This window comes from Drosophila virilis, chromosome 3 (assembly GCF_030788295.1).
Source record: "Drosophila virilis strain 15010-1051.87 chromosome 3, Dvir_AGI_RSII-ME, whole genome shotgun sequence".
In the NCBI taxonomy this organism is placed as follows: Eukaryota; Metazoa; Arthropoda; class Insecta; order Diptera; family Drosophilidae; genus Drosophila; species Drosophila virilis.
Genome location: NC_091545.1, coordinates 19,373,685 through 19,400,070, shown reverse-complemented (window position 1 = coordinate 19,400,070; position 26,386 = coordinate 19,373,685). Strand labels below are relative to the sequence as shown.

General features: G+C 40.0%; 2 protein-coding genes and 1 non-coding gene across 3 annotated transcripts in view; all 3 read right to left on the bottom strand.

Moving 5' to 3' along the window:
* Ten-m (teneurin transmembrane protein Ten-m) overlaps window positions 1-26,386 on the bottom strand; it is a 332,752-nt gene that overhangs the window by 260,588 nt on the left and 45,778 nt on the right. The gene's annotated exons all lie outside the window — the stretch shown is intronic.
* On the bottom strand, window positions 1,244-2,503 carry LOC26531661 (uncharacterized). Its single transcript, XR_011416382.1, has 2 exons — window positions 1,822-2,503; window positions 1,244-1,759 (listed from the first exon to the last, which is right to left on the bottom strand). It is a non-coding gene; the product is annotated as an uncharacterized protein (transcript).
* LOC6622406 (probable serine/threonine-protein kinase cdc7) overlaps window positions 15,706-26,386 on the bottom strand; it is a 120,196-nt gene continuing 109,515 nt past the window's right edge. The window contains exon 5 of the mRNA XM_032434718.2: window positions 15,706-15,877. Coding sequence (XP_032290609.2) covers window positions 15,870-15,877 — 8 coding nt within the window. The 3' untranslated portion in view covers window positions 15,706-15,869. The remainder of the gene's footprint in view (window positions 15,878-26,386) is intronic.

The following is a 26,386-nucleotide window of genomic DNA, read 5'->3' as shown; positions in this document are numbered from 1 at the left end:
TAAGTAGCTTTATTATAAAATAAATACTTATCGAAAAAAGGGGAAAAGGATTTATCTAAATAGAAAAACCTCCTCTGCGCACGACCTTCCAGATCTACAGAGAAGCGAGGTCTAGATCGAGTTAGCTCGCCTTTTTTATCAAGAATTTATATACTGTCTAAGACGATAGTGCGTTTTGTCAATTACATACGCATACAAGCCATTGTTTAATAGTTTCAGGTTATAAAAACACCTCCTGACCCTTTATCCATCATGGATATAGAAGACAACTAGGGACTGCTAGTAGAAGAGAAGTCTCACCACGCAGCGGTTGCCCAAGCGAGTAATCTTTCACAGAAAACGGTTTGTTGTGAACACTTATTGTGCTGCACAATTCACGCAAAATTTGACTTTAGACACAGTTGTTTATTTTTAAATACATAAGATAGGGTTATGTAAGAAAAAGAAGATTGGGTGAAAGAACGAACACACTCTCTTTTTTATGGCCATTTTGCAAATAGGTGGCTGAATTTCGTTGATACAGCTTTGGATTTTCTTCTGGTTGTGGCTTGTTGGAATAACCTTTGACACTGAAAAAGCCCAATCCAATGGCCTTTTACAGATATTATGCACGACGCCTAATAGATATTCTTAGACTTTCAGTACACTTACGGACTGTTTCGATATTGATAATGCAGTCTTTGAACTTAAGTTTGTAGTTTTGGAAGTGGAACTAAAGATTGGTTCCTGGTTAAGACTCTACTCTCAATTATCTTAATTAAACATTTTTAAACATTAAACAAAAATTCAAACTTCTTGTTTGTTTTATAATCATGATTTTTGGAGCTATACACATATTCCCCAAAATTAAACAAGCCGCTTGTCTAGAAGTATAACTGTCTGAGTTTTTACTTAAATTCGATTTCCATAAATATTGTATAAGCATCGGACTATGCACAATACCTCTTGAATTAGAATGAATTTCCCTCAATAGAGTAGGAAGCAAGTGGCATGTTTTTAGTTTTAAAAAATATGGTCAAGACAATTCCTATGATTTTGTAGTCCTATTGGATTCGGGACATCTGGCAGTCGGGCATTCTAGCCTTGAGCACTCTTTAATTGCATTCCATTCAAGTATGACTAGAAGGTTTATCTATATCTCCGAACAATAAAAATTAAGGAAAACTCAATTCAACGGATATCCAAAACACCGTTCATCCGATATTCCTCCTCTGTTAATGGAATACCATAGCATCACAAAATGTGAGCTTTTATGAACTTTATTGGATATTCTGATACGTTTATACTTGATTAAATGCATTTAAACTGATATAATAACAACAGCTGATAGAAGAACCAACATTTCCGGTATAATAGGCATATCCCCAATATTTACTTGATAATCGTAGCGGCTGTAATGCAGTATCGGTGTATTGGCCTCCTCAAAATTGTCACTATTCCTGTTCTCGCAATGGGCGTGTAAAGCTGCTGGATAGAGCAAATCAATGTTGAGGCAGTGTATATCTGAATGTTTCAAATCAGACTGGTAAACGTAAAAGCTTTTTGCATCCTGTAAAGTTTTAGCTGTGATTGTGTATTCCCCCCCTTTCAATTTTAATATCAGCAAGCCACAGTCGAAGAGGGGCGATTTGTGAAATGACACCAATAAAATAAGCTTTCCAGTTTCCGAGGTTTGCCACACTGTGTACGGAGTACCCTCTGGAGCTCTTAGATCGCGCCATTGCTTAGCCATTGACTTGGTAATAGTATTTTTGCAAACCTTGGTGAATATGATGTCATTAAATACGGAACAGTTTCCTGTGTTATAGGGCGGTGTCAAACTGTTGTCATGACGGGGTTCTCCTTTTAATTGGCTCTGCAGCATACTCAAAATAAGCAACTTTAAAATCTCGCTTTTCATTGTAAATTTGGAATTTTAATTTACTAGCTTGCTTCACTAAAACTGACAATTATTAACCTGACAATCAGCTTTAGATCAAAATTAGATTTCAACTTATCTAATATGGAACTTTTATGCAAGAACGCACTTTATATGGTATGAACTTGGTGGAAGAACTACAGATCTTTAACTTTCTGGGATTGGCATAACCGAATTTCTCAAGAAACATAGCACAGCCATTTTTTAATAAATCATCATGCTGCTCATATTAACAACTCACGTCAGTTTATAACAAATAGCTGGAAAATATCTAGTAGTTTTTGGCACTTCAGTGCCAGGCGAAGGGCTCCTCTCAGCGTAAGGCAACAATTTGAATGAGCCGGAAAGACTTTCTAAGCTAATAGTTTTAATTGCAATGACAAAAGATGTTCCTATAACAGAATCCAAATGGGTTCAGAGCCTTTGTGCAATTGTATGTAACAGGGATATATCTTTGAACTCACGATGATCAATAACCAAAGTTAATAGAGCCTTCGTCTCCATATGACTGAATTGATCTCTTTCTATATACCATACATTTTAATTAGACTGCATTTACCTGAGTTAAAGAACTTTTATATTGTATTTAAAATATATGTTCTCTAACCCCGTGAATATATTTTGGCAAGTTCACTTTTAATTTCCATTCACTTTGAAATATATACGTATATAGCATGTTTATAAAGACTTCAAAATTACTGGAAGTGATATTTTTAAGTAGCCTGCATTATTCTGTGGCTATTCGTGGCTCATTTGGCAATTGCTCTCTTTACTTTGGAACGCGCCTCGAGATGCAGTGCACTGGACAGTTAACAAAGCAACTGGTACTCAAGTATCCAGACGGATATGCAGACACCGATATTCCGTATGCAATCTTTGCGCCAAACCATTTAATGCTGTTTGTTTTCGTTACAATGTACTACTCGCCAATCATGAACTGTAGCACCCTCAGAGTGCTAGACTCTAACAACTTCGAATGCGACTCGAATGACAAATTTAAATTGGCGCTCTCTAGGATGTTCTGCTACGACAAGCCCCTGACTTATATGGCGGCACTCAGGGACAACTGCATGAAAGCAAAGAACTTCGGGCATCGTACCATAGATCAATCTATTTTGCAATATGCGGATGCTCCTTGTGTGGGTAGATCGGAAACAGCTAGGTGGTGGCTACTGCTCATTACGGCGATAGCCACTATGGGGCCCGTTTAGCATTTGGATGACGAATACGTTTCGAACGATTTCAAATAACCTTAGGTTGAAATAAAGCCTGCTATGTGAAATCTTTCCATAGGGAATTGGAATAGAGATGCTCAATGTAGATAGAAGAGTCTGCCAGCTAAAAGCATCTTTGATGTACGTATAAATTATAAGATCGCAGCCAACATATTTATTTCGATTGATCTCACGTCCACAGGTTACAGATGAAGGGCAACAACAGATCTATGTGGTTGGCCCAAGCTAAAACTGTAGCGGTTCCGAAAGTTCAAACAGGTGCCAAAATGGGGCGAGTTTAAAAAAATTCCAGTAAAAGTAAAAGGGTTTGCAGCATTTAAACCGAAAAGAGTATGGTGTTAATATAATTAAACAAGAGCATGTGTAACCGACTTTTAAACAACATTAAATAGCGATACCTCACCTGTTAATTTGTTCCTATGATTCGTTATTTGGGCATAATTTTATAAATACAAAATTCATTGATTCTATTGCCGCAATGGAAGGACAAATATGAAGCATATCCAATCCTGACCTCAGGTGTACTGCACTAGCACATGAAAGTCAAAATTGAATTAAGTAAAAAAAAAAAGAAAAAAAATAAAAGAAAATTGAAAACCAGTAAACATTCAGAGTTTGACATTCCGTGCCAATGCAAACCCTCCTGCAACTATTAAAAGCCAAATCATGTGCAGTTTCTCGTTGGCTACACGCATTTTGCCGGTAGCAACACTCGTTGTTACCGCGTCAATTTTAATATGTGTCACATGACTTACAGCTGACGCTCGTGGCGCTCCCTTTGTGCCCAGCCAGGGTTCTTAGGGGCCTCTGTACTCTGCTATTGACAGATTTCTCGAACAAAATGTTAATCTCACCGTGCCATAGTCGCTCGCACTAGCATCACTTTGCTGATGAAACCGATGTCAAATACATGTGGAAACAAAGAGTAAGCCTTCATGCTTCGTAAATACTAATTTCCTACCATATCTGGACATTTCAAACTTGCACAAATTTTCCAAGTTTGAAGTGATTCAATTTTAAATATGGGCACCCATAAGTGAAAGGGCAAACATTGGGCATATAGCTTTTCCAATTTTGGGGTAAGAAATGGGAAGTAATGAAAAAAGATAAATATTCTTAACCAGAGAACTCACATGTTGAATTTGGAGCCTCGATTTTTATTATAGCAAAAACACAAACCCCGTTTCGAATTCGTGTTTAACCCATGAATAAAAATAGAATATATAAGAAAAAGCAACGCTGGTAAGTCAATTCAATAAACCCGTAGCTCAAAATCAGGTCAATAATTTAGTTTGTCATTTTAACGACACGCCAACCAAAACTGGACGCACCCAACCGGCACCCCAATCAAATTCAAGTCTCAGAATGTTTCGAGCCCACGTGCCACAACAAAGACGATAAGCACCAACGAAAACCAGTAAGTGTTCTAAGGATAAACAACTTGGAGATACTCTGTAGCCAGTATCAAGCTGTCGCAATAAAAATAAATGAGTTGCTGATTGTTTGTCCTAAACGCTATACATATAACGATGTCATGTACATGGGATGGTCAGAGACGAGTGCTTCTGCCTGTTACATACATTTTAAAATAACTAATATACCTACTCTATGTCCCCTTTCAATGGCAACAGGGTGTTCAAATATCATACAAGTATGACAAGAAATAATAATATGTAGCAAAGTATTTGTGAGCGTCTTTCAAAATTTCGCAGGACAAAGGCGACAACCGATGAACCAGCTACGAAATGCATTGCGTGTTTCCAAAGTGAAGACCAAAAATTAGGGGAAATTGATATTAAGAAATTGCATGAAATGTTTAAATGAAGCGTAAAAATAAACACGCCCGTCTAATGGACTGCCTGATTGCTGTCGTTCGGAGCCCACATTTCACATTTCACAGGCCACGGCCCCACCTTGCGTCCATATGCCCCCAGCTTACGTGAAATGTGTGTTAAAAATTCTTGGAAAACTAATCAATGTCAAATGTATTTTGATTGTGTCGAACCGACGATGGCGCCTTACGACAAGCGACAACGCGAACTGATCAAAGCAACGCCCGCAAGCTTGACTGCAACAATTCGAGCCATCGGATTGGCTATCCAGTGAGCAGACGAGCGCGTGATTAGAAGAAATTAGAAAATAATTTGCTTTGTTGCTTGTAATCCGCGGCCATAAATTTCTACAGACATGTGCTGCATGAAGGAGTGCCGGCAGCTCCTGGCGCTGCGATGTCAACAATGGTAACTTTACTATCTTTAGTCAACGCTTTTCAATTTATACTTCCAAATGTTCGTAAGTATAAATCAAATTGTGTTTCTATGATAAATCACCGAAACTCAACAATAGAAATTTATAAGAAAACGCGTTAAGCTTTGTAATAGGCACACATTTCGGACTTTAGGGGATTTTCTATAGGGCATATATATTCTTCATTTGGATATATGCTCCAAATAAAAAGAATGAAAAAGGTTTTGCGCAAGTTTCATCTTACTGTGCATGTATGTAAGAGTATAAAAAAGTAAATACCTACGAAAGAGCTTTCTCTATGCCTTTAAGACACACCGTAAAATAGGCAAAGCAAGAGCACGCAAGCCGAGCAGGTCTCTACCGGTTCTCACGGGTCTTTTGATGCATTTGCACGCAAATGAAGTTGAATTAAATGAAATACTGACATATCATTAAAATTCGGTTGACATTGAGTTGAAGTCATCAAATGCAAGGGTCGCGTCGTCGCCACGACGAAATTTCCACCCTGGCCCCAGCAGCAGCAGCAGCTGTCAAATTGACATTTCTACTTAACAATCGGCGCAGAGCAATTCAATTTTAAATCGGGTTTCGAGCTGCTTCTCTGCAGCAGCAACTCATTATTTTTATTAATATGATTTTCGCTGCACTTGAGTGGACTGCAATTTTACATTTTATAATTTAAATTTTAACATTGCGTTGGGTGATAAAGATGATGAAGATGCCAATGTCAATGCATGTCATTGTGTTCTCCAATGAACACCCATTTATCTGCAATTATTTGTTTTAAGCATTAAAAATACAAAAGCTGCGAGTCTGTTCAGCCCTTCGGCCTCCTCCAGCTCTGAATTGCTTCAGGCGCCTGGGAAAACGCTTCAGCCCTAATGAGCAACTGTTCATTGTCCTGGGACCTGCATTGGGTAGGTTGAAAATGCGCTTTTGATTGCTGCCGGCAAGGACTTCGACACAGTGTCCTGAATTATGTCAAACAATTTGTCAAGCCGTTTCTAAGGCGTTGGATCAGTAAGTTAACTTTACAACAATTTAAAATACATTTCACTGCAATATATGGAAGATACAAGATGCTCAAAGAGTAAACAGATACAACTCGCTAACATGTATAATCATAAATACACCCTTTTAACTATTATTGACTAAAGGGAAAATATATTTTGATTTAATACAAATTTTAAAAATGAATAATCAATTAATTAATAATTACCATCGACTGCTACGATTTATCTTGCCTGCTCGATCAAGACTTGGAAAGTAAATATTATTTCATATCTGCGATATGATTTGTTAAGATCTATGCATTAATTAATTTAACCGAGCACCACCCTCGGGTCAACCTGCTAATTAACAAAAACTTTTGGATTGCTCTTTGGGCATTTAACCAGCACAACGTTGCCGGCAAAGCACCCTGCATCACCCAGAGACCAAAATCCAACCACTGCACACATGCAATATGCCCTTCTTGGAGTCATATGGCTTCGATGTAAAATGGGAAGCGAACTTTGAGCTTTTCACTGGGTATTACAAGCATATGCGGGTGCGTTTTCATAATGTAGCTCGAAAGGGTTTGGCTTGGTTCGATTGCGGTTGCTGCTGCAGTGGCTGTTGCTATGGCTGCTACTGCACAGCTTGGATGCTTCACTTTGAATTGGAACATTGGTTGACCAAGTTGGCCCCGCAGCATCCTTTCTGCGTCACCCTCTAGAGTGAGCGAAAAATATATGGACTTTAATAAAAATTAATTGCTTTGTTTTAATATTTTGTTAGCTACTCCCGTTGTTGTGTCTGGTAGGTTAAAGCGGACCAGTTTCCATGTTAATTATTGTCTATGGGATAAGATGGCTAGAGAAAGGTTGGGAATTAGCGCAAGAGTTAAGAATTTACCATGAATATAATATAATAAAGATGAGGCTGTGCACTGCCTATTACTTATTTTTGTGCAAAACTCTTGAACTCTTTTATCTCCGTTTTCTAGGAGTACAGGGTATACGAATAACCAATTACACTACGACTACATAGTCTTTCGTATGTTGTAGTTGTTGCTTTTGTTGTTAACGTTGTCAGGTAGTGCTTGTGCGTAGGTTGTTGGCTTTGTTTCGGGCGATTCAGCTGTCAGCCACAGACCCTCCGTGATGCCATTAGGCGTAAGTGGCATTTCCTTTTGATTTTGGTGGCATTTGGGTTTATTAAGCGAAAGAAGTAACGCGCTTGAAAAGTGGATAGGCTGGCTGGCAGGCTGCCCGTCTGTCTGGTCTCGCGTGGTGTGCTCTACTCCGTGCTTGGCTGTGCACTTGGGGGATTGTTTGACGATGTTGAAATGGGTCAATATGTGGCTCTGCCTGCCGCTGCCTGGGGACGCCGAGATACTCATGTAATATTCACATGGACAGCATCGAGTGACATCTTTTGTGCCCTCACACGGATTGCAGGCGTGTTGGTTTTTGGTATGCATTTGGTTTGTGTACGCAGCGTCGACGCCAATGCCACAGCCGATCTCTGATGACCTTTGTCAGGTGTGCTGTGTGGCAATCGCTTGGAGGGTGTATCTGTGTCGCCTGCTCGTGACAGAGAAATTAAAGTCTTCTCTGAGCCCATGGACCTGCTCAATCATTCATTTCGCTGTTGATTATTTATTTAACTAATGGAAATATTTAATGCCCTTTCATTATTCGCTCTGAATAGTTAGTGTTGGCGTAGCCCCACTCTTGCATGTTTTTGCTTGTCTACGTGTGCCCCGAGATTCGATTCGTTTGTCAGAGCTCGTCGGTTTCAGGGCACGCTTCCTTTGTAACGATTTCATATACGTATACGCTATGTGTATTGACTCTTATCCGCCCCGTCTACTGTTGCTTAGGCTACGTGTCTTTTGTTAGCGAAATGTTTAATGCTTCTATCTCAAACATTTGTTCATATTGTCTAATTGATTTCGACTTTCTATGTGCACAGCACGTCTTGATTGGCCAGAACACGTTCTTCTAAAGTGGGCTTTCAGTGTCACCTCCCTGTCTGTAATTTCTAATTAAGAGTATTGAGTTCTTCCCAAACTCACAGAATAAAATTCGAGATAAGAAAAGCTTTCTCTCTCTCTATACTCTAAAAAGTGAAGAAAACCAATCCATTTGTGATGGACTGTACGCACCTTTCATATGTTTTCGTTACGCACATTCAATATGGCTAACAACGAAACCCTCTTTAACCTGAATCCAGAACTGAAGAAAAGAAAAACGTTCTTACAGCGATTTTACGATGAGCAGGAGCTAGCATGCGAATGGTTTGACTTACCCCACAAGTTAACAGGTGCGTCGCAAAGCAGTCCAACACCTCAGCTGACAAGAAGGACCCTGAAGGGCAGTGACTAACTGGTTGGTTAGAAGCTGGTCACTGAACACCTGACAGGCATTCAGGCAATCCAACCAACTGAACAAAGACGTCAGCTGCAGTTCTAGCAGACCAGCAGCTACCTTCTGGGGCTGTTGGCAAATGAAATACATTTTATTTCAAGCAACATACAACAGAGGTCTTGTTAGCTTAAAAGGTTAATCGATTGGACAATAGACGGTTGCTACATAATTTACGTGCGCTCTGGCTGCAATGAATAATAATTTGATACATGGGGCAACGAATTCCCAGTGCTCTAATCCTTGGTCTGGAGTCCTTGGCCAGCTTATTGAACTGCAATCGGGACTTACTTAGAAGCACAGAAATTGAATAAAATGTTCAAAAGGCACAGCAGCCAGCACAAAAATATGGCAGCAAAGGTTAACGCCGCCGTCTGGTCTGGGCCAGGACAACGATGACGTCGTCGATAACACCATTAGGAGATGAGAAGGCAAGGCATAACTTTCTGCACTTTTCTTAGCCATGCCACTGACTGGCCTGTCTGCAAGATTGTCAGTTTCGCAGTCACCGCCATCATCATAGTCGCAGTTGCTGTTGTGGTTTGCAGTCAACGTAAAATATTGACTTGATAAAAAGTTTGGTTTTTTCGACTTCATTTGCCGGGCACATAACACAGAGGGCAGGACGCTGCTCGGCAGCTGGGCTACGGGCTGTCACATGTCAGACTCTTTTGTGTCTCATCTACACGTTTTATGAATTATAATAAAATGATTGGCTTGTGCTTGTGGCTGTCTTTAAATCTAGGCAAACCAAAACTAGAGGATCACGTCTAGATCAAACCGTCTAAAGACGCTCAACTTAAATTTACGCTTTTACCATTTAAGGTAAGCAAAGACATTACATTAATGCCGTTTATATGTTGCAGAAATATCACTTGATTATGAAAAATATATGTAAACAATTGACTATTTGTTGAAATTCAGTTAAAACGAAATTAAAGACTCCGATTAGCCCATGGTAAGACATAATGAAAATATAACAATTGGCTTAAAACACACAGCAGACAACTCTTTGTTAGCAGCCGCAATGCCTGTGGCCAGTTATATTGGCTTTTGCATTGGTCTTTATGCCTGAGCGAATATTTTTCCAAATCATTAACAAGTCAGCCTCAAGGAAAAGCAGTCCACAGTTGAACAAAACTGAATTAAATGATATTTCAATACAGATTACAGCCGTTCATTTTGACTGGGTCCGCAATCGATGCAGCCCACTTTGCTTATTAAAATGAATTATTTGCTATCCATTTACATTAACAACGGCAATATTTGTACCTTGAAAAGTATGTAAACGGAATTTATTATTTGAGTGTTTAAAAGTTGATTATATTGATTTACTAAGTGAACTCTGCAAGTGGGATATGCTCGTGGAAGAAGGAAGAAACCAGAGAAACTAGTTAACAGAACTGCCAAACATTCAGAGTAAACGGTACACAGTTTAAAATCTAGAGTCGCCAACCTATGCACAGAGCATTGGGTAGCCGGATGCAGCCGACTTCTTCTTAGTTGCTTAAAAAATGAAGTTTACCCTTCCATCACTTTTAAAAAGCGACTGACACTTTGGGTTGCCTGCAACTGCCGCCTGCTGTCAGACTCGCTTTTGTTTCTAGGCATTTCTGGTCCTGTTGCAACAGTGCTTCACCTACGTAACACTTCATTTGCCAACTTGCAACTTTCGAGGGTTGCATGTTAGTGTCTATGGGTGTGAGTGTGTGCGTGTTTACGAAATAGTTATGTACTTACTTTTACTTGAACTCTACAGCTAGCTTTCTTATGCCTGCACGTAAAAGAGTTGCGGCAACTTTTTTGCCCGTCCTGTTTTTGACTGCATTCGCCGGGTATGTATATACCCCCGAAACATCATCCAGGCCTACTTACTTCCCGACCCTGTCTGCCAAGTGCCGTCTCTGCAGCTCTCACTTTAGTTTTGCATTAGTTCGCTGCTGCGCTATCTGCTCGTGAAGCCTGTAATTTATTTCTTGTTTTGATTGAAATATTGCTTTACAAGCAAAAGGACACGCACACACACAGTCGAGGGCTGAGGCTCGGCCCGTGGTATATAGGGTACGACAAGGCTTAGCAAATACGCAGCATAGGCTCTCGGCTGGAAGTTTGGTCGCCTGGTTGCTGCCTTCAGTTGGAGTGACGGCCTGTCTGGCATACGCACGCCCTTCACTAGACAGCATTGCACTGTAGAAAATTTTAGGTATAGTTCAAATGTGAAGAGTCAAATTAATTTATCCACATATTGAAACAATTAAAATTCACTTTGCAAAAACTTTCCCAAGGAATTGAAATATTCTGAAGTAGTTTTTTACTTTTTCTCTGAATGCTGCCTTGAGGCATGAGCAAAACTAACAAGAGGGTTTTAGTGAGGAATACACAACTAGCAAATACCCTAAAAACTGTGCCGAGCTGCCATCATGCTAGCTTTCTTCCATATATCCAGAAGCAGACAGCCGCAAGCCCAGTACTTCTTCTTTCTTCTACAGGTATTGGAAATGCCTTCCTGAGGTGCTTCAGTCTTATTGTCCAATCTTTCTAAGATGTTCAGAGCGTAAACATGAACTCCTAATTAGTCTTAAAACTTAAGCCCAAAAAATATCCAACAGACAATATGTCTACATAGCATCTAGCTCTTATAAGCTTCCTTAGTTGGGATTTCGATTTCCATTTCTGAAGATTTGATGGCCCGAGATAAGTTATCGATTATACATACGGCTCTTGGGCTACACTCTGACCGACGTTTTCTACCCCTTTGGAATCTATGAGAGCGACGCGGTCATGCATACTGACATATAGACATAGCTAGATCGAGTCTACTATTCCTTCTGAGTAATATGGGGTCGCCTCCTATTGGCTGCTACATGCATATGCATAAAATCATTATACCCTCTTCAACCATTTTCAATGGGCTCAGGGTATACAAAGTTACTCATTTGAAAGCACAGGCACTTGTCTCGCCTGTTGTATCGCTCTCCTGCTCACTTGCAGTGCTTGTGTTTTCTTTTATATCGTAAACAGGCATATTTCAATCAAAATTACATATCGATGTAGCATTGAAAAGCTGCAATTGGGAACAAGAACAACATCAATATAAAGTTCAACTTCTAAATTTCGAAGTTGATTTTGCATTTTGTTTTTATGAGCCAAGAACTTTGCCTAACTGTTGTTGTTACCGGCAAAATGTTTTTAAATTTGCAATTTCCGACGGGAAATTGGTGTTTAAATCTCAATTTTTGAGTGCTTGCATTGAGGCTTCAAACAAATATTAGTTTGATTAAAAGCTCGTCGATGTTCCTTGATATCTGCATATTATTAAGCATTATACAGCTCATCATGCAAATAGCGTTCGCTGGCAAAATTAATTCCAAGTGCTTGTTATAAAAAGACTTCTTTAAATAAACGACTTTCAAAGTCTTTTGTACGATCGCTTCGACCCAAGTCGTCAAATTGAATCAACAATATTCGCAACAAAGAGCACGCCCTGTTTCACCTCCTTCCTGTTGAACCCTTGCCGACGACGCACAGCTTCATCATCATTATGATGCTCAATATCTCAGAGGCGGCTGCTGCTATTTCGTCTCTTGTCTGCTATTATACATTATAAATTGCATTATAATTCAAATTTTGCAATAAATCTCAATTTCAGTACAAAGACGAAAGGACGACAATGGGGCGTTGGCTGGGGCTGAAGCGGGACCGGTTGCAGGGGACAAAGAGGCCCAGGCAGAGGCAAAAACTTTATACCCCCTAGACGCACCTTGAAAAGAAGTGCCCGGCAAATCAATCGATTACGCGACTTAACTTTCCAATAGCTTAGCGACAGGCAGACAGCAGACAGGCAACCGGCAAAAGTTCGGGTTAAGAGGAGCAGGAGGTTGGACCGGGAGCCACGCCTTTTATGTTTATGGTAATAATGGAGCTCGGGCTGGGATTGACTGTCGGTTAGTTGTCTGGCAAATTCAGCTGCCTACCTTCTCTATAGAATAATTTATCAAAGAGTCAACGTTATTGCTGCTTTTATTGTTGTCGTTCTTATTGGCGTTTTTTAAGACTTTTGCTAATGCATTTTAATAGGAATTGATTTGACTGCGGATTATCAAAGAATGGCCAGTGAAAGGCATTTAAAAGTTAATGTACAACTAAGAAGTAGAAATTCTGCAAGCACCTCGAACATTCGAAAAACAGGGTGTTGGACGCGATGGTTCATGCACTAAGCTTATCAAACGCCTTTCTAAGATTGAGGCTACCAACTCTGGACAACATAAGCTGACGATGTTAAATTAAAGTAGATTATTTACTCAAAAGTTGAAGTAATTTAAGGAATTTTAAGCCGGCCAAATAACATTGTTCGCCACATAGTGATATTTATCGTATAGAGAAAATCGCGATGAGTTTTCGTTAATTTAAAATAAACTTAAAACTTCCATTTCCATTTACCTACTTTAACATGACTCCATTATGCTACTTTTACCCGCACACTATGATCGCAATACATATTTAATATTTACACCCACACATATTGACGTACGTATGACCAGGGTAGCCATTGTTGTGAGCGATGCGTAAAATGTAATAAGGGCCAACGCACAAGAGAAATTCGCAAATGGGGTTATACGTGTGCCGAAGAAAAATCTGCGAGCATTCACCGGCTCGCATATGCATATGTGTGGGATGATAATAGCCTCGTAATGCTTTCATGCATAGGAAATAAGTATGTAAGTGTCAATGGACGGTAGTGATGCGTATGAAGGTGCGTCTGCGAATGTGCTTGCAATTTTTCAATATTCACCGAAGGGATTAACATAATTTAGCAATTTTCATAACCTCAACCGTTCTTAACCCTTGCAACGTAATGGGCATTTGGCAATTTAATTTCTTGCACGCACAATCGACGATCTAAGCCTTAGCGCTACGCCCCCTCCACACACACACACACATACAGAGGACAAAAGTCTTCTTCTTACCCAGCACGGCAATATTGCCAGTCATAAATCCTGCTTAAATTGTGCATGCAAAGGATTTTTGTTCCAGAACGGTGCCCCCAAACGCAATCCAACCCACCAACCTGCTGCTCTTCAGCCCGCACCCTGCTCATGCTCCACACTCTTTGCCACTTAGCTGACAGTGAATTCCACAGTGCTCAACTCTCTGGTCCTTCCCTCTACCTCTTGCCTCTTGCTCAAGCCAACCCAAATAACGCACGTTGCTTGTCTCTTTCTCCTGGCTCGTGCATATGTTAATAACCGAGAGCGTTGGCATCAGTGCGTGTTTATGCACGCATGCTATCTCTCTCAGTCTCTCACTCTCTGTCTCGATGTGTTGCTGCTCAGCTCTGTGTCGTCCTTCGTCCTTCGTCCCTCGTACACTGCGCTGCGTTCGAATGCGCTCTTTTTTATTTGATATTATTACGATAATTTATTTGGGCAATAAATTTTGCAAGAAAAATGCATTAAATTTTTTTCCCCTTGTGCCATAATTTCAATCTCTTTTTGTATATGTCGCTTACGTTATTTTCTCTGTGTGCGTTTGTGTTTAATGCTAACGGTCACTAGCTACACACACACACACACACACACGCGCGCGCTCGCAGCCATTTACAATATGTATTCCCACTGTCTTCTTTTCTTATGAACCATCTATTATTAACTCCATCTAAAGTCGACTCTGAGTCAATTGTGCAAAGGAAATCTCCGAATTGAGATAAACTTACGATAATCGGAGTTTAAATTAATATAATAATTTGATTTAGGTATGCACATTTATGCAAATACTAATTAATTGCTATAATATATATACGATACTAAAAAAAGGGATATATTATCCTAGTTTAAGGCGTATTTTTTGTTTTGAGTATTGAAAAGAGGCGAAAAACATAAGTAAAAGTGATTAAAGTGATCGACCCTGTCGGACAAAAGGGTATTCTGTACTCAGTTTCGAATTGATATAATATAAGTACATCCCACATGTCCATCTACAACCACAAATACCGCAGGCTAAGCAATTGGGGCAGTTCTTCTGAAATATGTATAGCCTAAAGGCGGACACACAGATGAACGAACAGACAAGACTAGCTCGATTTCGCTGCTGATCAGGAATATATATCACTTATATTGTGGGAGAAGCCTTATGCCTGTTGTTCTTATAAATTTTTACACATATTAAAAAAAAAAAACAGGGCATCAAACGTTGAAAGGAGAAAAACTATACACAATATGCATATAAAGAAAAGTAAATAGCTTGTAAAAAGCATAAATCATATTGTTAATGGTTTGTGCATTCAGCATTGTCCTGTATTATTTGTTTATACGTGTTTTTTAGACACTTTCATTGTGCACCACAAATTTATCACTTTCTATAAAACCAGAAACACTTTTTCCTGACACATGCTTTTTTTTTGGTTTTTTTTTTTTTACACTGTTGACACGTTATATTAAATGTTGGTAAACAAAGTAAATGGTCCTAAGTTGAAATATTGTTAATAAATCATTAAAACTCACAAAAGCTATTTAAAATAAGAAAATAAGTAAAGAATGGTTCAAACATATAAATTTCAGTATGCCAAGAGTTCAGACTTGTTACATGCTTTTTTTATATATATATACGAATTTTCGTTATTTGTTTATAGTTTCAGTTAATAAAATTTAACATATTTAAAAACTTATTTATTTTTTCCGGATTTTCACATATAAAATTAACTTTGAACTCACTTTGTATTCTTGTGAGCACGTTTTTGTATAATTTTATCGTAAACATATTTTGTTTTAGTATTTGGACGCTTTTACCTCACAATCGGCCTCAGTTTTGGACGGTTTCAATCGGAACAAAACTTCAAGCACACCAAAACACGTCTAAAACTAAGAACCATTGTGGGCATTATCTAGTTAGGAAATAATATTATTAAATATTTTCTATATTTTTCTCTGTTTTCACTCTCACTCACAAATATTTGATTAAACCACTCCAAAATGATTTATCATGTTAGAAAATATCTATAGATTGACTGCTTTGGCTTACCTCAAATGATAGTTCGAATTTTTTTAAGGTATAATTGAAGATTCACTCACCTGAAATTAAGGATAAAAATATGATTATTAGATATTAACACACATTATTTCATTGCAAAATAATAAACCGTACATATGAGAATAAGTTATTTCTCAAAAATGTTTAATTAAAAGGTTCATTTGCAGTGATAAAATGGTTAAGTGGGTGTTTATTTGTAGTCTCACAGTTGATCAACTATGTCATCAGGTAAAATTCATTTTGAACAAGATTCACCGTACTTAAAAAGCCATTAAACAATTGAAGCATGCCGACTAAACGGATAAAATTAATACACGAATTGAATTACACAGAGAGCTTCATGTAATACAACTGAAATACGCTCGGAACAGCAAGAATAAAACCACAAAAGAGGGCACTTCTTAGATAAGTTGACCGTATTTAATCGGGCGCAAGGGTGGGCCAAGGGAACCACTCAGGAGAGACACACGTACAGCATGCAAACAAGTGTGCGTGCCTGTGTGTTGTGTGTGTGTGTATAACTGTGAGTGGGAGAGTGTGGTGCACGCTCAGCTTTTTGATTGAGATGTGGCATAGTCCACTGGTCATATTTTCAATGGCTTAAAAAGGCACTGTCCTACAAAACTGTTAATTGTTGTAAATTCATTTTTAATCAATCTTTCGGCAATAAAATGTTTAAATTTTGGCGATTTATTGGTCTAAAAGGGCTCTCTTCCCCTTGATACTTAATCTTTATAGCCTCACATATACGAGAGTTCCTTTTTTCGATATGCTTTATATCGATAAATATCACTTTTGCTTCTTTCAGCATAGAACATTGGTTAAAGAACCTAGGACTTCCAACTTTTGAATACCCACAAAAACGGCACTAAGGAACATGGCGTACCTATGCCATGAGATTTACATAAGGATCGGACTATAATCACCGAAGTTATTCAAGAATACATTTCTCAGAATTGGGCCTGCATATACACATCGCTTGAGTGTTTGATGCTGTGTGTGGGTGAATCGATTCGAAATTCGATATATCTGTTAGCGTTGGGTACAGAGTATCTTCTAGTTGGGCACCAACTTCTCTTAAATGCTCTTGGATTTAATCATGTAATGCAATGAGTATTTAACAGGTGCTGGGATTCAGAAATTTTGTGAGCTAGTGTAATCAAACGACGGTTGGAGGCACGCACAACTTCTAATTAAACAAACATTTTGTAATTTCAGTTTAACGGCAAAACGACGACACGTGGTAGCCTCTCAGGGGCGGAGGCTTGGCACAAACCACTTAAGTGCCAAAGCAATTTAAAGCGAGGCCAAAACGCAAAAACGATTTTTGGTTGAGCAGTAAGAGCGAGGCGAACCGGGAGTGGGTGGGTGCAAAAGAGTAAACGAGGAAAAGGCTGTCGACCCACCCAGGTTGGCCGTAAGTGAGTGCCCGTATGGCCATGCTTATGTGTGTATTGATAAGTTTACATATATATTTGTGTAAATATGTGCCCAACATATTTTGCAAAAATAAACATAGCCCCAAGCTTTAAAAGCAACCTCACCCTCAATTTTCTCTTTTCCCTTCACTTTTTTTTTTTTTTTGGTGGAAGCTAGGTCAAATATTCGGGAAATAAGATCTCGTTTACGTAGTTTAAATTTATTTGTTTATTTATTAACTGCATTTTGTTTATTTCTTCACTTTAGCCGCGAGCTGTGGGTTGTTTTCCACCTACAGATGTTGCCGTTGAACTAACGGTTCTTGTGAACCCGTGCTACTGCGGCGAACAACACGGTTTTCAGTCCTAAACATAGAAAATTTGTAGCAAAACCAAAAAGCATTTCTGTGCTTGCCTTTAAGGCAAAGTTTATACTTAGTTGCCTTGATTATGAAGATACCATATTAATGGCAAGTTCTTTATCAGACAATTAGCACTTTATATCTTTAAGGCAAAATATCAGAGCATCCGCAAAAATTATTTATAAAGCCATTCAAGTTCAGTGGAAAAGTTTTCGCTCCCATCAACTTATTTCCCATTTCTTGAAAACTTAACTCATAATTTGCTGTTATTTAAAACCATTCATTTCCGCTCATTTTACTACTCGTGCAACTGTCCCCCAGCGAGCACCTCCCCCTGCCACCGCTCAGCCGCTACCATGCCACGGCGCCACGCAGAAGGGTGTCTATTTTTTGACGCACTTGCTCTCGCCACTATCGAACCAAGTCTTGGGTCCTGTGAAATCCATTAAAAGTTTTACACGAAAATAGTTGCACACTAAAAAGCTATAACTGTTAAATTATAGTATCTACCAAAGTTTACCGAGACTGAAAAGTGGCAAAGGGATGTGCTATGGGGAGCAACGGGTAGAAGCTGGGGGAGACAGCAACAGTAAATAGCAACTACTGTAAATTAGAAAATGGCAGCAAGTCCGAGAATTTTGCACAGCCTTATTAATAATTTTTAATTTCCTTGATGACTGCAAAGTTATTAACATCGGCTCGAGCAAGAAGTAGAAGTATAAATACTTTGTAGTGCGTGTACACAAGCCCCCTATACAGATTCGCCACAGTCTCTGGATCTCTCTTTCACTCTGACCCTCTCTCTCTCTCTCTCTCTGTTTTCATCTCACTTTTTCTATCTGTCGACACTTGGAAATGCAGTGGCAATGGCAAAGTTTTTAACAACTAAATGACGACTTTTAAGCGCATTTTGCCTATTTCTATAATTACAACATTGATGCATCAGTAAGGACCACGGATTTACGTGCCGATAGCTTCTCTAGGGAAATCCAATTTTCGGCAGTTTTTCCAACTGTTAACTCTTTACACACGCAAAAGCTCTGAATTTAAATATTTAAAATTCTTATTTTTTTGTATGGAGGGCGATTTTAAGTTTGTTGCAATTTCTCCCCTTATTTCAACAACAATAAGTATCAATATAAACAAATTAAAATTATTGCTTATTAGAGACAAACAACATTCATTTAAATTTTGTGTGTGTCTGGGAGCAGAAAGCATGCTAGTGAGCAAATGGTATATTCTAGTCAGACACTCCCGACTTGAGTACTTCTATTTGTGTCATTGACAATGAGCAATGATTGGAGTTAATAGTCTTATCAAAATCGAATCTTGTCTTATTTTTCCGGTAGGCCACAGAGAAAGGTTTTAAGGAGAAAAGCCAATTGGATGCAACAATATTTACCAATAGCTGCTGACGACGTTATAATTATCCTTTGGCCCTTCGCTTGCTTATTTGTTTGTTTTTCTTCAGGGCAAGTTCCGTCCCTCCTGCGAGCACCAGCATTTTTGATTAATTTGACAACAATTCCGTTGAATTTCTCGTTCCTCGTTTTAATTGCGTTTAATTTTATTGATTCCTGCCGATCTTCATTTATTTTAGTTTTGAATAGTTATTTTAAAGTTATTTGATTGAATTTTATTGAACCGTAAAATGTTACGTGAGAAAATGAATTGGTATCAGTATATTTAACCTGTTCTCAACTCCGGCGTGTTCATTTAACAATGCTAGTTTGTGCCAACACCTTTTTTTAATTTAATGTTGTTTGATTGAACTTGATTGAACAGAATTAATGAAATACAACAGATTGAACTGGTTTCAGAATTTTTATTCTGCTCACAGCTTCGTCTTGTTTATGGAATTATTAATCACTACACGTGTCCGATGTCAGGGCAAAACAAATTACTGGGGCAAACATCAAGCAGGGCAGAAAAACTATGAAGGCAACTGCAATAACTCTAAAAAATAATTTAGATTTCCTTTAGAAATTGCAGAAGGGCGAGCACAAAAACACTGAAACACAAACACTGAACCAGAAAAAAGTTGCCGCTGTGGCAATGGCAAGTTTGCTGCGTTGCTTGCCAGTTGCACAATGCCAAAAATGTCATTTGTCAAATGCAAACAGCTAAGAATAAACATCAACGGAAGTAATGCAGCCACAAAATACATAAAACAAGCGACAGCAGCAGCAACAACAACAGCAACAACGGGAATCAGAGAAAACACTGAAAAGTGTTGGGGCAAAACCAACAGACAGAGCAGCTAATTATCAGTAAGAAGAACTGTGCAACTTCTCAGCAAAACAAGACGAGGGCAACTACAACAACAGCAAAAACTAAGAGTATTAATGAATAGCAAACGACTTTGACTTTGCCAGCGAGTGGGCAACCCCAACAGTGCAGCATAGATCCCACCCAGCCCACAACTCTCTTTCTATGCCAGCCAAGGTGGCACTTTTTACTGAACGTTGAGTAATTTGGCCAAAATTGCAACGATGATAATGATAAAGATGGTGATTATGATGCTGGCGACGACCATGATGACAGGAAGGGGTTGCGCTGCTGCTGATGATAATGGAATTGCATTGAGTGCTGCAGCCAGCGACATTGGCTATTAATCATCTTTAAACAAAAGACAGGCAACAAGCGGCAGCAGCAGCGAGTACCACAACAACAACAGCAACAACAACTACAGAGCTCTTGTGAAAACAACAACTAAAACATAAACATCAGGTTAACCCTTTCCGGCATCAGTAACGCCTTCGTTAAGTTTTGGCTAGCTTTAAGAGTTGAGCCGCGCACAGTGGAAATATTTGAATTGAAGTAGCCAAGAAATCGATAATTTAAGAACAATTTGAAACGTTTATCTTAAATATTCAACTGTTTATATTAGTATTATTATTGTAGTATATGAATAATCGACAATTTTATATTGTCTATCTCTCAACTCTGGCTTTTCATCGTAAGAACGCCAATATCTTAAAGTTAACAAGAACTAGACTATTTAAATAAAAATAAAATCATTTTTATAAAATACGCCACAAAAAACCCAAATCGATAACTACCCTTGCTTAAGAAAATCGGGGTCTATAAGAGCTGGCGACACCAAGTTTCCCCTTTTGTTCTCTACAATATATACAGAAGCTGTTGATTGCCTAGTTTCCTTAAATATACATCGAAACTGTCCCACTGTAAGGTAACTCTGCTGCACAACGAGTGCAGTCAACAATGACAGACGAGCAAATGCTCTGATGTACGGCTGCTGGGGGCTGCTGATATATGTCGCTTGGCTTGCTTGTTTGTTTGTTTGGGGCCTGGGTGAGGCTAGGGGGCCAGGGTCGGGGCAATGTTGCTTGTCGTTGTCGTCGTCGTCATCGTTTGTCGCATTGTCAAGAAGATGCATGTGGCTTGTCTTGCCAACAGGGCAGGCCCCTTCACGTCTTGGCGGCCATCGCCTGCGCTGTTCCGTCCAAAGTCTCCAAGAAGCAGTCGAAGGGGTGCATTAAATCAGCAATTGAAACAACATCACTCATGACACGTTTTGGCTGGGTTGCGATGAGAACGAGGCAGGCATCCATTTTGTGTGCTTGTCGTGCTTAATTTGCGTCCAACACAAACACCCACACGCATACACATACATATACATATACACACACAGACACACACACACACACACACACACACACACACACACACACACATACACACACAAATAACCGAACACATACTTAGGTGTATTTGGGTACCCCCCAAAGTGCATTTAGTTGCAAGCATTTATTGTTTGCGGTCAAATGTGCTCGGCAGGACGACAGGTTCATCTGACTTTCGGTCATTGTCTTTGCTTCTGCTCTGGTCTATTGTTGTAATGGTGCCCGGCCACAAATGTGTGTACTTTAAGTGTGTGGCCAACATATTGCAACGACATAAATGCATAATTAATTTGGCTTTCCGTGCGTAAACACAAGCGAGTATTTGTGCGGGCGTCTCTTTGACCAATCGATTCGAGCTCAACTTAATTCTCACATTCAACTATTTTGGCATGCTCATTCGATTAATACTTGAACATTTCTTGTTAATTAGTTCGGATCGGGCAGTCGTTCTGTTGCAACGAAAGGATCACAGAATGCAAAATCACCTGAAACGCAAACATACCCTCATAATAAAAGATTTTAAGCTTATTGCATGGCATACAAATATATTATTAGAGGAATATAAACTACAATGCCCCGACCGCCGCTTCAATCCTGTTTACCAGATGATGAAATACTTTATGTGCGCACACAGAGCTCATTAGTATCTATAATTTATGTCAAACTTCTTTATGCGAAGTTCCATCAGACCGCAAGGCATGCCACAAGCAGCATCTGGAAGAGCGACACCAACAGCCGCCCCACAAATAATATGCCAGCCCCATAGACAGTCCCACTCCAAGTCCCAGTCCGAGTCCCAATCCCGCTGCCATTGCGTTGCGTCTCAGTCGACTTAAATCATACGACTATGTATTCGTATATTTTAATGCTGGCAGACTCCGTTGCAAATAAATTTCACTTACATATAAGTTGAAATCGCGTTGTAATCGTTTCATTTAATGGGAAGCACGTGTGAAAACTGCAATTTCTCAGAGTGAATCGCACGCTAGGTGCGAAGGGTGAAGGCTCCGGGCTGGTTAACTAAAATTGAATTCAGAAACGAGGAAAAGCAGAAATCGCAACAGCAGCTCATTAGTGTTGTGGCATCGATGCGACAGTCGCAAGTTAAATGCCATATAGGACGGCGGGTCTGAAAATTTCAAGTGTCAGATGCTCGGATTCCCAGCAGCAGGGCTCATTGGCTATTTATAGATTGAGTATGAGAATGATTTAAGTTTCCCACTAGTCGGTTTCTGTTGGATTTGCTCGGGCAAAAGATTTGCCAGTGATTTAGTTGCATTCAGGCGTCAAGTAAATCATAAACTACGGGGGGAGTAAAGACCAAAGATTTTTGCCTTCACGCTTTCAACTCTGTCTAAGGGCGCATAATTTATGCGTCTCTTTAAAATGTCACTTGTCGGAACGGGACTGTTTTTCAATTAAGCCAGCGAAATGCAAATTTATGCAAATCTTTGGCCGAAAACTAAGCAACATTCAAGCAGCCTGCGACCAGACTAGCAGCTCAGTGGCCAGCACAGTACAGTTGCCGGTGGCAATACGATTTTGTGACATTGTTCTGCATAATTTGCACCCAGGGCCGTAGATCGGGCTGCCAAACTACCGTTGGAGCTATATTGCCACCGTTAAATTAATAAGACGAAAAATTTCTCATTTTAATATTTATGAGTTTTTGCGAAACGCCGCTACACTTCGCCCATGTTCCAACGAAATTCTGCCCACACCTCAACCCAAAGTTGGCTGCGGAAACGAAATCCCAGGAATGTTCGCGCGACAAGCGGATGTCGCAGCAAGGAGCCTCCATCTTTCAGACGATTAACTACATTTCTCACAGCAAAGAGAGAGGCATGGCAAGCTTAAACAGGCTTTAGTTGCGAATGTAAACCATTTGGCATTGTTGTTGGATTAACAATCAGTTAGATTAGATAAGATTTTTGGAAAGAGTTATATCTAAACGACCAACAGAAGAAACAACATGTATATAGATCATGCATATTTAATTACAATTGACAAGCTGACAGTTTAAGTTAAAAGCTAAATTCAATGCCTAATAAAGGTCCAAACAACTGCTGGGAGCACTGACCCACCAGCACAAATCCTGTCAACTCACTCAGCTAGTCCACTTTAGACTGTCAATGCATACAAACAGGTTGACTATCCCAGCTATTTGGGCAACACCTGCCCAGGCAGCTTGCCTTCGAATGGCCAAAACAACTGACGTTCCAACAACTTTGACTGCCTTCTTTTCAAAAGCTTTTTTATACCCTGAACCCATTGAAATGTATAAGAAGGGAATGATGATTGCGTTTAAATGTATGTAATAAGAATAAAAGAATGCCAACCCGACCCCATAGAGAATATATATAGATATGTATATAGCCTTGATTGGGAATATATATGCTTTTAAGAATAGATTTTGAAGAAGGTTTGGTTGCTTGGGTAATGGTATCTCCTAGTCGAATACTTCGACTGCAAAACTCTTACTTTTTCATTTTTTGTAGGCGGCCAAAGCTGTCTGTGCAGGACTGAGGTTCGCATGTGTGGGCGGGTGCACGTTGTCAACATTCACATTGAAAGTAAACGTGCGATAATAAAAAGTCATTTTTGTGTCTCGTGCCAATCGCATCGTTCATTTCCCTTTAATGCTTCATCGCCCGGCCAAAAAAAAAAAAAAGAGGTAAAAAAGTAAAAATATGCAAGAAATGCACGCCCGGCATGAGCAACAAGCACAGAGAAGCTCGGGAGGAATATTTGTGCTTCTGTTGCTGTTGCCTTTGCTGTTGATGATGGCCTGGCCAAGGGCTTGAACTCAGCCCGAAGCTGGCCGTTCTGTTTTCTGACTATTGCCGAATGTACTCTCCCATAGTGCACTCCATCCCGCTTGTGTTATGTTTAATTGAATGAGATTTCATTACGACGCGACGCTCAGACTGTTGCCTCGCCTACCCGCTGAACACTCCGTACTTCCCACTAACTGCAATGGCAGTTGTGCGCCTTCGTCATTGAACGGGTTGCCGCTCGGATTCGGATCGTTGTTGAATCTGGCCCAGCGGAAATTGAGGCATTATTGTGATTCACTGATTTTGCTCTTTTGCGCTATACGCCTTTTACTCAGTTATCCGTAGAGTCGCCTGCAGCCGCATCCAGTTGCCACCAGCTCGTCCGGTACTGCCTTGTTGATTCTGGCATTTCAATTGGTTTTTGTGTGTTGGCCATTCGATCAGCTTATTAAGTGCACACACACGCATGGAGCGACCCAATGGGCATGCCACCCACAGCCAGGCCCACATCAGCGCAATGGCATTTAGTTGTCCATTCAATTGCTTTGCCGTTCGCTGTGAGGTGCGAAACGAATTTGCGCTGAAATTAGTTTTCTTTCTCTGCTGAAATTGACGTTGCAACCCCATTCTTTGTAAATGTTGGATGTGAAGCGGAATGCTCTGCAATGGCCTTCATTGGACCTGGCCAATTCGGCAGCTTCACACATTTTTATTTTCCCTTTTTTTTGTCGGCAACATTTTAATGAGCCGCACATGTCCAACCGAACATCGACTGGGTGTTGGCCTCGTTAAGCATTTCATGCGTTTGTGCGTTTGGTCATCGGAGCAGCAAGAAGGCGTGTGGCATCATGCCGTCAGTGATTAGAGTGGCATGCGTTCGGGGATTTGACGGCTGCCGAGAAAGCCAAGGGTAGACATTACTTCTCAGGGTGTTCCGCCTTTAAAGAGCCAAAATCAAAGCTTAACACTATTCGCTTGTATCAAGCGTATTGTCTCATATTTAAAAGTTAAACGCCTCTATTAATTTTCAGTCTATATATATCATATACATATACAGACCGCTAGCAATATTATAAATGGGACAATCGTCGTCGTCGATTTCTCCGCTTCCATCTTGGATCTGCTTCAGTTAAGGTAACCGCTTCAACTTTGAAAAATACATATGAAACCTGTCATTAATGAAGACATTCCTGATGCTGGCGTTACGGCTGCTGTAATCCACACGCACTGTAGAAAAACGCAAGAATGCACAGCCCAGAACTCCATAAGGCACCCTTCCAGATAGCTTTATTCATGCTTCCACCATTCAGTGGAAATAAAGGAAACGGAAGCAACTGAGCACACTTAAGTGAAGCGCGTAATCTGAGCCACACAACAAATGTCTTAGGAAGGGAAACAGAGGTGAGAGCCCAGATAAACCGAGCAGGACAAACTGAACGAGAAGCAAGAAAAATGTTAAGAATATAGGATCAACGGCAGCTTGGCACGTTTGACGAAACCAAATACAGGCAACCAGGACCAGGCCAGGACCGGCATAAAGAAACCATACCAGGCTCGGGACATCTGCTGACCAAGGAGCAAGTGAAAGGCTCTCAAATGAGATGCTCGCTTATGTCGCATAGACAGTACAGAGTTTTGGAAGTGGGAGGGCTGTAAGCAACGCATGTGACAACGTTAAACTGAAAATCATTGCACGGTCACGTGTCAATCTTTATTGTCCCATCCACCACCCACCCACAGAACACGGCTGCGTCTTGGGGTGGCTTGCCAAGTGAAGCTGTCAAAGCGCATTAAACTTGTGCATTGCCAGTGAAAAGCTTTCTGTCCCTCCCCCTCGGGCTGCCTATCTATTTCTTTGGCTCAAAACTTTGTTTCCTGCATACAATGACGACAGTTGAATAAACTAATATAATGCTAGGGTCTGACTTAGTGCTAACAGTTGCGAATTGCTGTTGGGCATTAAATTACCGGTCTTAAGTGTTGGCAGTTTGCTCAATGGGTCATCAGGTGGTTGCCTTAGGTACTCTGAGTTCAGCGTTAACAGCTCTTTGGTTAGTTAGTCCAGGAAATAGCTGCTGCTTAGCTGGCTATACATGTGCTCTAGTAATAGAATTGGGAAAGTTTGAGAATGGTAACTAAGTTGGAAACATGGCTACCTGAAAACTATTCCAATCTATTACTGCTGCTGAAACTATCAAAAAAGGTCAGCTGTCCAACTATAATCCCAGTGTCAAATGATATTCTTTTCAGACAAACATGAACCTTTCAAAACGGGGTAATAAACGGTTCATGTGATTGTATAATAAGGCCCTAAAACGCTTCAAAGCTCACATTAGGACCTCAAGC